The 13,765-nt window shown below is 37.7% G+C and overlaps 1 protein-coding gene across 3 annotated transcripts in view; it reads right to left on the bottom strand.

Annotated features, from left to right (window-relative positions):
- LOC136833194 (mediator of RNA polymerase II transcription subunit 26-like) overlaps window positions 1-12,225 on the bottom strand; it is a 95,930-nt gene extending 83,705 nt beyond the window's left edge. The window contains exon 1 of one of the 3 annotated variants that reach the window (XM_067095007.1): window positions 12,051-12,225. Coding sequence is in view for 1 of the 3 variants with exons in the window: in XM_067094998.1 (XP_066951099.1) it covers window positions 7,322-7,324 (3 nt within the window). In the remaining 2 variants the exon portion in view is untranslated. Of the gene's footprint in view, window positions 1-7,321; window positions 7,523-12,050 lie in introns of those variants that run through there. The other 2 variants (XM_067095004.1, XM_067094998.1) reach the window with 2 other exon arrangements.
- Between the last annotated feature and the right edge of the window lie 1,540 nt (window positions 12,226-13,765).

A 13,765-nucleotide genomic window follows, 5' to 3' on the forward strand; every position in this document is an offset into this window, starting at 1 on the left:
CCTAGCGGGCTGCAAACTGGTATGTTGATCATCCACCCTTCAAACATCAAACGTACCAAATTGCAGCCCTCTAGCCGCAATAGTTTTTATTTTATTTAAGGTTAAAGTTAACAATAATCGTGCTTCTGGTAACGATATAGAATAGGCCACCACCGGGCCGTGGTTAAAGTTTCATGAGCCGCTGCTCATACAGCATCTTACCGAGACCACCGAAAGATGGATCTATTTTCGGTGGCCTTGATTATACGCTGTAGGGGCTGTACAGAAAACTCGATTGCGCCGAAGTAACTGCGGCGCATGTTTTACTTGTTAGATTAAGATCCACTCAATCTGACTCGACGAAACGAACACGCGGGCCTGATAAAAAAAAAAAAAGTGAACCATTTGATCTCGTTAAGCCATAATTGGTATTTTATTAGGAACAAGGCTACTGAAGTATTGGCATAATTGTACAGATAACGTTCCTTCATTTCTAGCATCAACTACGCTAGTAATTTCCAGCAGATTTTTGATAACGTTCACCAACTTATCAGATAAACTTTTTACAAAAACCAGTGTGCGGTCGTTATGATTCCAAGAACGACTGATTGGATGTAATGCGATATCACTGACCTTTGTAATCATTACATATCTATACTGCCTTTTATTTTGGCATTTTCCTATGCAAGAAGAAGAAGAAGAAGGAAAAAATCTTATTCCTATGGATACAAGAAGAACGAGAACAAATGAGGAGGCCATTACAGAAATGCTTGCCTTGTAATCATTACGTATCTGTACTTCTTTTTTACTTTGGCATTTTCCTATGCAAGAAGAAGAAGAAGAAGAAGAAGAAGAAGAAGAAGAACGAAAGAAGGAAAAACATATTCCTATTGATACCACACGAACGAGAACAAATGCGGAGGTCATTACAGAAATGCTGCTTGCCTTGTAATCATTACATATCTGTACTGTCTTTTTTACTTTGGCATTTTCCTGTGCAAGAAGAAGAAGAAGAAGAAGAAGAAGAAGAAGAAGAAGAAGGAAGAAGGAAGAAGGAAGAAGGAAGAAAGAAGGAAAAACATATTCCTATTGATACCACACGAACGAGAACAAATGCGGTCATTACAGAAATGCTTGCCTTGTAATCATTACATATCTGCACTGTCTTTTTCACTTTGGCATTTTCCCATGCAAGAAGAAGAAGAAGAAGAAGAAGAAGAAAACATCTTATTCCTATGGATACAAGACGAACGAGACCACAACATGCGGAGGTCATTACAGAAGTGCTTGCCATGTCAAAAACTCAAACGCTGACTCAGTGGGAAAGGTCCTTCCTACCAAGTCCAGTGAATGTTGACTCTATAGAGCTTGGGTCCTGCGGTCATGAGAAGATGAACGACAGTCAATCAGCGCTCCCAAAACAGCTATACATTCAGTTGTCGACATGGGGATGTGGAGGCAGGGTATGGACCAACTTTACGAAGGAGTTTTTGAGCATATTTCGTGCAGTGCATTTAGAACAATACCCCTTCCTCATATATACTGTATGTATATATATATATATATATATATATATATATATATATATATATATATATATATATATATATATATAATGAAATACATTTTCAATATTGTAGCTTTGTTATGCATTGCGTTTCTGTGTTGTACCAAACTGGGAACACTTGTGTATAATTGGGGAAGAGCTGTTGGTAGTAGTAGCAATGGAGAGAGAGAGAGAAACACTTATACTTTCATTGTCTGCTTTAACCCCGTTTTCCAAGTCTCTAATGAAACTGGAACGATCTCATCACCAAAATATTCAATTCCCTGGGGGTTATATTGTATAATGTACTCTTAGTATTATCATTATAGGCTGAATTCACATAAAATCGAAACACATTTAAATGAAAAAGATTAGCAAGGTTGCATTAGACACATACACACACACACACATATGCGTGTGTGTAATGTAACCTTGCTAATCGTTTTAACTTGTGTGTCAATTCTATCTCTGTACTCAGCCTATAATATTGATATTAAAAGTACATTTTACAGAATACAACTCCTGCTGGGAATTGAATATTTTGTTGCTGAGATCGTTCAAATTTCGTCTGAGATTTGGAAGACGGAGTGAAAAAGACAATGGAAGTATACGGGTTTTATTTCTCCCTCTTTACCACTGCCAGTTCTTTCCTGATTAAGCACAAGTGTTCCTGGTATGATTCAGCTGGCAAACGCAATGCATAAGAAGGCCACAGCAACGAAAGCATGTTATTCATATGTCGCATCACGGTGTCGATAAGCTATTTAAATTTCTAGCGTAGGCATGACATCAATATATATTTTTTTTTCCATTTTCACAGAATTCCTTCCACGATTTTCTGGTCCCTTCGTCACTAAGCGTCCTGCCCCAACGATTCTTTGGTATCTATAATCGTCAAGAAGCAGAGACAAGCATGACTGCTCAAGTCAGATTCAGGCGTTGCAAGAAAGATTTTACCTCAAGTCTCTCCCGAAGTGATAATGGAATGGAATGGAATATTGAGTTTAGGCCAAAGGCCAAGCACTGGGACCTATGAGGTCATTCAGCGATGAAAAGAAAATTGACAGTAAAGGGGTTTGAGAGGTGTAACAGGAGGAAAAACCTCGCAGTTGCACTAAGAAACCATTGCTAGGAAAAGGTAGATAGTAAGATGGAAGAAAGAGAATATGGATGGAGGTACAGTGAAAGGTATGAAGGGTGTTGCAGCTAGGGGCCGAAGGGACGCTGCAAAGTAATGCCTGCAGTACACCACGTGAGGTGCACTGTCGGCACTACCCACTACCCCCTACGGGGCCTTAAGTGATAATAATACCCCTCTTTTGGAAATCACAGGAGGAGACTGATCATTCCGTATTCTGAAACAGAAGTTCAAGCGAAGGTGCAATGCAATGCTACCCTAATAACAATTCCCCTTGTATCTTTAATCATTTACTTACATTCTCATTAATTAATTTATCTTGTTTTCTAATAACTGATCTCCTCTATCTGAATTTCCCTTTCCCTTCTGTTACTTCTTTCGAATGAACACCATCTTCTTTGGAAGCTTGAATTTCAAGTCAGTGGTCCCTGTGGGCTCCTTCCATATGAACAGGGTTTATCTTCTGAATAATAATAATAATAATAATAATAATAATAATAATAATAATAATAATAATAATAATAATGAAGGAATGAAAAAACAGAATTGGAAAAATGCAATTTTTTCGACAGGCTGTGATTGCATCATCAAGATAGTATTTATCCAACAACGCCAAAAACTGACCAACAATTATTTGACATTATTTTCCTAGTGTTAGATCAGGAACGATATTTTTACCTCCACTGGGAAGAAACTGCCGTCACCAGAACATTCTTACGCAAGTACTCTCTCTCTCTCTCTCTCGCTCTTTCTCTCTCAAAGTCATTAATTTCTTGAAATATTCCAATGCAGCAGGTACTTTACGCAAGCAGGTACTTGCACAACAAGGTGTTGCTCTTGTTCACCCCCTGTGTCATATATAACCCTTAAAATCCTAGATTCTAGAATGTTTGAAGTATTTTGCATTTCTCATAAAATTTCCCCCCCCTGCAGAATATAATAGTCACAAGCACAATGTCATACTTTTCTCTGGTTGTATCTTTACTTATTGGTTTCTGAGAGAGAGAGAGAGAGAGAGAGAGAGAGAGAGAGAGAGAGAGAGAGAGAGAGAGAGAGAGAGAGAGAGAGGTTGGGGGGGGGGGGAGGTTTGCATTTCAACCCTTAAATTGTCATGGGAATGAAGTAGAGGTGTTTACGAGAGAGAGAGAGAGAGAGAGAGAGAGAGAGAGAGAGAGAGAGAGAGAGAGAGAGAGAGAGAGAGAGAACAATTACATTTCAACACTTAAACTGTCTTGGAAATGAAGCAGAGGTATTCATGTGATGTGTACAGTATGTGCATGAGAGAGAGAGAGAGAGAGAATTACATTCAACACTTCATTGCCTTGAGAAAGAAGCAGAGGAGATGAGAGAGAGAGAGAGAGAGAGAGAGAGAGAGAGAGAATTACATTCAACACTTCATTGCCTTGAGAAAGAAGCAGAGGTGTTTATGTGTATGAGAGAGAGAGAGAGAGAGAGAGAGAGAGAGAGAGAGAGAGAGAGAGAGAGAGAGAGAGAGAGAGATTACATTCAACACTTCATTGCCTTGAGAAAGAAGCAGAGTGTTTATGTGTATGAGAGAGAGAGAGAGAGAGAGAGAGAGAGAGAGAGAGAGAGAGAGAGAGAATTACATTCAACACTTCATTGCCTTGAGAAAGAAGCAGAGGTGTTTATGTGTATGAGAGAGAGAGAGAGAGAGAGAGAGAGAGAGAGAGAGAGAGAGAGAGAGAGAGAGAGAGAGAGAGAATTACATTCAACACTTCATTGCCTTGAGAAAGAAGCAGAGGTGTTTATGTTTATAGAGAGAGAGAGAGAGAGAGAGAGAGAGAGAGAGAGAGAGAGAGAGAGAGAGAGAGAGAGAGAGAGAGAGAGATTGCCTTGAGAAAGAGCAGATTACATTCAACACTTCATTGCCTTGAGAAAGAAGCAGAGGTGTTTATGTGTATGAGAGAGAGAGAGAGAGAGAGAGAGAGAGAGAGAGAGAGAGAGAGAGAGAGAGAGAGAGAGAATTACATTCAACACTTCATTGCCTTGAGAAAGAAGCAGAGGTGTTTATGTGTATGAGAGAGAGAGAGAGAGAGAGAGAGAGAGAGAGAGAGAGAGAGAGAGAGAGAGAGAGAGAGAGAGAACTTTCAACACTTCATTGCCTTGAGAGAGAGAGAGAGAGAGAGAGAGAGAGAAAGAAGAGAGAGAGTGTTTATGTTGCCTTGAGAGAGAGAGAGAGAGAGAGAGAGAGAGAGAGAGAGAGAGAGAGAGGGGGGGGGGAGGTTTGCATTTCAACACTTAAATTGTCTTGGAAATCAAGTAGAGGTGTTTATGTGAGATGAGAGAGAGAGAGAGAGAGAGAGAGAGAGAGAGAGAGAGAGAGAGAGAGAGAGAGAGAGAGAGAGAGAGAATTTCAACACTTCGATTGTCTTGGGAATGAGGTAGAGGTGTTTATGAGAGAGAGAGAGAGAGAGAGAGAGAGAGAGAGAGAGAGAGAGAGAGAGAGAGAGAGAGAGAGAGAGAGAGAGAGCTAAAATGTGCTTTTGCTAATCGCACATAAACCACACCTAACGTAACCACATGTGGGGCCACTCAGCGTTCGGCGAAAGATGGACGAAACTGCTTAATATCCTATTTAATAACTTTCACGTGGACCACAGATAAGTAGTTTACTCTCGGACGTTAGATCTCAGTTATGAATGATGACCAAGCTCATGTAATGCTGCTTTATTTCTACTCATCTGATTGGTTATCAATCGGATCTGATACAAAATAAAAGTAAACATTTCACATGGTTTACTGGGACAGAATGGAACATAAAACTTGGGTCAAGGGCCAGGCGCAGGGACCAACGAGGTCATTCAGCGCTGAAAGGGAAACTGAGAGTAAAAAAGGTTCTAAATGTGTGACAGGAGGAAAACCTCCCAGTTGTACTATGCAGCAATTTTCAGGAGAGGGTGGAAAGTAAGATGGAGGAAAGAGATTCTGAACGGAGGTACTGTAAAATGAATGAAATGGGTTGCAGCTGCAGTCCGATGGGACGCTGCAAATAACTTTAAGTGTCTGCAGTGCACCGCGTGAGGTGCACTGACAGCAATAACCCCCTACAGAGGATGGTCAACTGGAACGCAAGCTAAATACAGGGCAATACAAACTTTGAAGCTCTTCTCAAACTCAGCTTCAGTTTACGTGCTTAGAATAAGTGGCGTTTCATTATCGTCCTATATACGGGAACAAATAAATCATGGTAAATATATGACCTTTTCGAAAACAGAAGCCACCTACAACGCCATGGAGATTTCAGTGAATCACATAAATAAATAAAGCAACTCCAAGGAGATACGTTACATGAAAATTCGTCGAAATTCTTATCTGAGAATTTACGATGTCATTTATCTATATCTCATACCTTTAAGGACAGTATTATTATAATCTATATGATAAAACACAAAGCTCATCCATATACTTCTTGTACGTGTACTGAAGATAATCTACGGGTAATCAACTTCACATTTGGGCAAACCGTCACCCAGTCCGGGGTCACACTTTCACCGTTGGTCCTATTTAAATAAGCAAAATGGGGGAAGTTTAACCCTGTATTCGAGACAGTGCGTAACATCCTCTAGGTTGGGAATGGCCATTTGGATCCTCTCTTACATTACCGCTATTTTTCACAATTTAAGTACACTTGAATTTTGAAAAACGCAAGCCCCTAGTTACAGTGAGGGATGAAAACCAATGAAATACCCTAGTAAATAACAGGGAACACGGAATAATATGTCTGATAAACTAAACTTTAAGGTTCACTACTTTTGGAACTGTAAGGATCTAAGGTGACATATCTGCAATACAAGTTCAATCTTGAAATATTGCATAAGCGAATAGAGAAAGGTTGCATCAAATTCTTGGAACTTTGTTAATCACGAAACGAAAATCTAACATTCGGAAAACATATAAAAATAAGAGACTAAGTAGGCCTATATAAAATCTTGCCGTTGTATAATCGACAATAAAAGAACCAAATCCACTATCAAATCCAGCACACAAACAAACAAACAATATATATATATATATATATATATATATATATATATATATATATATATTATTTATATATATAAGGCACATAAAATAGATAATGTAACTGAAATTGAACGAGAGAATATATTCAACCATCCAACATATTAAATTTTGAACTCTCATCTAAGATGCTCTGAGTTGCAAGCATGACGTTTTGCCAAACACGCAATGGCATAAAAAAAGTTTTTATCTCACTCGGAAGTCAGTACCCTGTAGGCCTATGTACCTACCTGCATACTTTTACTGAAAAATCTCTCGCAAGCCACAGAGAGCTTTGTATGAAAATATGCTTACGGCTGGCGGCAGGTAAACACACACACACGGCACAGAATTCCGACCAATTAAAAAAAGTTTCCTCAGACGTTTGAAAACCAAAGCAACTACACTCGGCTACTTTGCGTTGGTTTAACAAGCACCTCAATAAGCGTCCCAACGCAAACGAACTCATCTAAATATTGTTAGCATTCTCCCAAGTCTATTACATCGTCCCAAGAGAGAGGAAACAGCTGTGTCACTTTCATACAATTTGATTTTTATTTATAACACGTTGATAACAACCACAAAAGGCGAGCCATTTAAAGGCGGGACCACAAGAAATATAAATGAATGGTACTTGCCATCACGGGAGCCTGGAAAACAATAACGCTAGCGGAAGAGATAACACTCAATCACTGAAGCTTCTTCACTACATTCACATAAACAATTCGGGTTGCTAACTGCACACATCGAATTGCTGACAGAGCGACAGACTTGGGACAAACTGCTGCATCAGTGACGGATCAAGGATATTGGAAGACTGGGATGATGGATCTACTTGCCTCTCGCATGCCAGAGGCGTTCTCATTGTATCTGCTAATTCTGCTTTTTCAATTAGCCTTTGTTCATCGGCAAGACGCCCTGAATGCTGTTTCTCGCTCTATTTTATTGGGACAGGTTAGACTTCCGGTAAAATGAAGGAATGTATTTACACTTGGAAGAGAAAGAGAACGAAAAACAAGGTGTCTTAAAGAAAATGGGAATTCAATTGTAACGTCGGTTTTGCGTATCCGCTGTTACTGGTGACAAGTAGACAGTATAGAACTACCGAACGAGGAGGAAACGATTAAAAAAGTAATGACTGACTACAATAAAAAATAATGAAACAAGAAATCAATATTAACTGAAAAATATGCAAGTGTAAAACACTCTGACCTTGAATCATTTCGTCTTCTGACAAGTATGCAGTGATTACAAGATGATTCAGCGACATCGTAATTTTTCTCTCAAGATGACTTCTGTAATAATAGTATTCTTAAGTAAAACATCACGTCTTTTTTTTTTTTATTAATAATAATAATAATAATAATAATAATAATAATACCAACAAAAGCAGACTAATCGCCTGGGAAACTTCGGAAAGTAGACCGGGCGGAAACAATCATCGGGAAAAACTTGACATTTTGCGTATGAGCGCACCGGCGTTTGAATAATTAAGCGTCAGGGACGCTGTTCTACGCAGTTCGTTTTTTACTTGCGGCTTCTGCGTCTTTCGTGAAGTTGTCTCGTTACCCAACGCTTTCCCACAACTTGCCGTGGCGTGGAAGCTGTCCTTTGATTCCTTGCGCGCCCTCGCTGATTTAGGTTAGAATTAGACCTATAACATGAATCAGCATATTGTGCTGGAATACCATAGCATTATGTCGCTGTAATATTACATTTGTTATGAAATGACAGTAATATTGTCTATGACATTCTTCAGAGATCCTGTCACCACGATATGCCCAAATAGCAGGTCTCTAATAGGCTTTTTGTGCCCATTATAACTTTGGGAATAACAAAGCTATGTGGCATTTCTTTAACATCCCCATAATAAAAACTTGCATATACGTATTACATAGCCTGTATGTGTGTGTGTGTATATATATATATATATATATATATATATATATATATATATATATATATATATATATATATATATATATATATATATATATATTATATATACGTATATATATTCACGTTTTGTAATAAGCATATCAAACAGTTTTTGTGGTTAACGAAATGGCATAAAGCTTGGCCATTCCCAAAGTTATAATGGGTACAAAAAGGCCATTCGAGATTTCCTGTTTAGACACACACACACACATTATATATACACACACACACACACATATATATATATATATATATATATATATATATATATATATATATATATATATATATAGCATGTGTGTGAGAGAGAGAAAAAAACAGTACACACGGGCTTAGAGCAAACTGAAAAAATTCACACCTGATTAGTAAAAAAAAAAAGGCGCGGGGGTGGGGGGAGGAACACCAAACTCATTAGCGTTTGAAGTCAGTTCTCCGTTTACAAATTTGGTGTATCTATGTGGGTGGTCTCACATCTTGGCTCTTGGCCCGGATAAACTGCTTTCCTTGAAATCTATGCATTTTACATTTATATTTTGAAATCAATAGAACGAGTTTCTGCAATCTTTGGCTGATATTCATATCCTTACAAAAGTTTCCTTAATAAAGATGGACTTTTGTAATATTTCTTTCCAGCGTATTTTTGGAACAAAACAAACCATCTTTTTGGCCCCTGTCAGGTCGATGGCATGATTGTTTTCACTAACGTGAACGGAAATTGCATTTCTCCTGAGCATATCTTGAGCATTTTTATGCTGTTCTCTTCTCTTTTCCAACAATTTTCCAGTTGGAGAGATATAAATATTGCCACATAGATTACATGAGATTTGGTATAAAAATTCTTTAATATTGTCGGGAGGGTTCTTTATAACTGCTTGTTCCATTGTATTATCGTTCTTCAACGCTACATTAACTCCCAAGTTCCTAAGATTGCCTAACACTCAGAGGTAGAAGTGAATTTAAATAGTGTGAACAGAAAACCTACAAATATGCCTACCTATGCACATTCTTATTCTGGCCAAAGCAACAGGGTAAAGAAATACAGTAAGTGTTCACATCTATGCTTTATAAGAGCATTAAGTGCAATTAGCCCCAAGTACAGTAATGATGAAACAGGTATAACATTAAAATATTCTGATTTTATGTCATGTGCTAAGAGTGGCAAAAAAAAAAAAAAATACTTTTCAGAACAACAGAAAAAGAAAAAAAAAAACTTGCTCGTACTGCCATATATGCAATGATTTCAAAGATATTCCGAATCTTCTTGAGAAGTATCGAGCATCTGTATTTACTTGCCACCTTCATGAGGTTTATTGTGATTAACGTCCAGAAAATAGTGAGAAAAAAAGAGCAGTTCGGAGGCCACGCTGGCTTTAAAAATATACGTGCATATATGGTTTAAGAAACCAGTAATGTTACAAACACACATAACACACATATATACTGTATATATATATATATATATATATATATATATATATATATATATATATATATATATGTATATATATATATATATATATATATATATATATATATATATATATATATATATATATATATATACTTACCTAATACGAGTGGTTTTAAAGAAAAAACGAGACTGGTCACAGTCCTGTTTGTATTTTATGACTGCACATGAAATTATTTAATTTTTCTCCCTCAAAAGAATTGTCATTATGACTGGGGTAAATACTGATACTTGTGCAAGGGGGTGATTGTTAATAGCAAATAATTTTCCACATCAATACCGTCAATAGTTATTGATCATTCGAGAAGCATCCTCTGAGTACCACCAGAAATTTTCGGCTTATACGTAAATCACACAAGATGGTTCATACAGAGGAACTTACTATGCATGCTTACAAGTTCAGTGTTGATAAAAAGTATCAGTAAAGCTGAATAAAAAAAAGAAGGAATTAAAGTTCTGTTAACGCGCCACAAGTAATTTCCATCACAGCCAATGATTTTTTTTTTTTTTACTATGCGAGAGTTAGCAGACATGCTGGGGACGACGGTCCTCTGTCAGCGGGGACTTTCCTGCCTTTGATCTCTTCGATTACTTCGACAGAATTCAATCACCTCTGCCTTTCTTCGACAACGCTCGTTTTACACTGACCTAAGCAAGGAACGCTGTTCGTAATCAGACATCCTCTCTAACGCTGTTGGATACCCGTGCCTTATTTTGACCGCGTGTTTAACGTGAATTTGATCGCAAAAAAGCAAATTAACTTTCCTTCGACTTTCAAGATATGAGAATCCCTAACGAATGGTTTGGCTTTTAAGAGAAACATTATTTTTCCTCCGTTTGTTAGCAATTCAGTACCAAAACATTAGTTTCAAAACAGGGTTCTATCTAAAATGGTATATTGCTACGCATTTCTCATTGCTTGAGGACTAACACCTTCCAACGCACACTTTCAATTCAATTGGCACAGTGATAAACAGTAGGTGTACAAAAACAAGTATACATATTCATCGGTTATCTTCTGCAGAGATTCTGAGATACAATTATATTCTAAGAACGCCACGATCAACAGGTGTTTCGCAGCCTCATGGCGACTCGTCTTGAACGCTTGAGCTTCCGAGTGTGAACGGGGTCCGTTATTGATGCTCTTTTTTGCGGAAGAAAAATGATCGTGTTGAACCCATTATTAGCCCCTTACTGAAGAAGGTGGCGCCTGAAGGTGTCGTCTTTTCAGTTCTCAACATGGTTTGGATGACGGTGCTATGCCTCCGCCCTTTCTCTGGCACTCGGCTAACGTTGATGCACATTCACAGATGGGTCGACTGGTGCGGGACGGTGGGATCGAATCCCTGGCCTTTCAAACAGCAAAGTCAACGTAGAATAAGTGAAATGGACAAGATAGGCTTTAACCGGTCTTTGAGGAAAAGAAAGCACGAATCATGAAGAACAAAGAAAGAGAATTCGAAGCCTTCATTTTTAGCAAGCAATGGATAGTTAAGTCAATCCATTTTGTTTGGTATAGTAGAGGGGTTAAATACGATAAGAAACGTTCAGCCGTGCAAAAAATCCAGTAAATTATTCTTAACATTCTTCACTTTCGTTTGTTGGCCTAGTACTGGTCGACTGTTATATAACAATATTAGCATATAAATCCTATTATATTAAGTGTAACTCCTCAAACAATGGCGATGATTCAAGTATTAATTCTCAAGATTTTTAGTTTCATGCGAACGAAAATTAATGAAAATTTCATGTAATTACGCAGGACGCAAAAGTAATTTGAAATTACCCTCAGTAATTTCCTACAAGCTGATTTCACGAATGACGATAATAGACGCGAATGTTGTAAGTAATGAATGACTTCGAGATATATTATGTAAAGTATTCACAGAAAAAAAACGACCACTTTGCAATAATGATAAACGACGACTGATAATGATTTCAGGGAAGCCCCAGGTACTTACAACTAGGAGCCAATTTCATGGATAATGGTAAAAGACGCATCTGATGTAATCAAAGAATGTAATGTTGCAGCGAAAGAGGATAAAGGTGCAGGTGGATGGACGATGGAGGGGGATACTTGATCAGTTGGTAAACTTCTCCGATATCGATCGCTGTCACTGTGCACTTAACTTCCACCCTTCAGGGTTCATATTGTGCTTGGTTCTACCTTTCCCCAAGAAACTCGTTACAGTAGGTGGAAAACTGTATGTGATTTTCATTACCTGTAAGTGGCCCAAAAACGCTCGCAACGCTTATGAGACTATCAGTTATTTACAAAATTATTCAGGCCTTCACTTTCACCCACAAACCGAGACCACATCACTGACAGCTTAAAGCTATTCTGAAACTCAAGATATATATTAATATACAGGAAGGAACCCGATTGATACGATTTATTTAGAAACTGTCCTGATGTTAATAAGCGTTCTTTTGCCTTCATTGACATAGACGTTACTAGAGTGGCTAAGCCTGGTATCGAGATGCTCAAGTTTATTAGACGCCAGCTTTAAGAATCGATAACGAGTTTTGAAAGGGTATTATTACCAATATATTACTGGAACAGCCTTTAATGACATATCTGTGATTGAAATGAACGAGTTGTAATGTTAAGGAAACCGATTTCTTGGAAGACTACCTCGGAGCAGTCTTCATTGAAATAAGGTCGTGGAGAGACCAAAGTTCTGTAAATGAAATAGAGACAACAGACGTTTTGTTTTAAGTTGCATGAAATTTCATTTGCTTTTTATTCAAAACAGGAATTGCAGAGTTGAATTTAAGCGTCACCAACAAGGGGCATCATGTACGTATGATATTCCTTTTGTCAGTAAACAATATTTGCCAACAATATATGACTTCCCAGATAAGCTTCTCAAGTTTAAGAACAAAAAAAAAAAAAAAAAAAAGCAGCCTTCCCTATTATGAATCATGAAGTGATTTTACGTATGACTGATTGTCACAGAAATTCATTTATTCGCAGTGGCCAGCTCAGTATTTCAGTGAGTGTTTTCTCTTGACCTTAAATCACACTTTCCTTGAAGAGATTTTTCTGTCTTACTAATGTATGATTTGCATTTAAGCCTTAAAGATAAAGCTTGTGAAACAGATGAGTGTAAAGTGCTACGTCAGAATCTAAAAGTCAAATACTTAACTTAGAGAAAGAACAACATGCTTCTCGAGTTCACAAACTCTGTGTAATGCCACAGGTGATATAAAGCAGTATTCAAAACAATATTAAAAAGATAAAGGGCAAGAAAAATTAAAGGTTACTCTCATAAATTACAAAAATGAGCCGGGTATTTGATGAGATGGACAGCTTTTCATCTGATACTAAAAGGAAATCCAATCCAATCATGAGCGAAAATAAGCGTTCAAAATCACACAAGTCTTATGGAATGCTACATAACTTACAAAAGGCCTCTATAGGTTACAACCCTTTAAAGATGTTTTGTCACTTTCTTTTATGGCCCAGTTAGCCATAGATATGAAGAAATGGGAATTAGCATTATTCAAAAATCCATTGTTAGATAACAGATGCATTTGTAAAAGTATCGTTTATTCTTGGCTCACGAGATTACGAGATATTAAGGACCAACCTGCAAACTATACTTCTAGAGGGGGCAAAAACAATGAGGATCATTGTGGGTATTTGATTTTTCACAAATCGTCAGAAGCTATA

This window comes from Macrobrachium rosenbergii, chromosome 51 (genome assembly GCF_040412425.1).
Source record: "Macrobrachium rosenbergii isolate ZJJX-2024 chromosome 51, ASM4041242v1, whole genome shotgun sequence".
Taxonomy (NCBI): Eukaryota; Metazoa; Arthropoda; class Malacostraca; order Decapoda; family Palaemonidae; genus Macrobrachium; species Macrobrachium rosenbergii.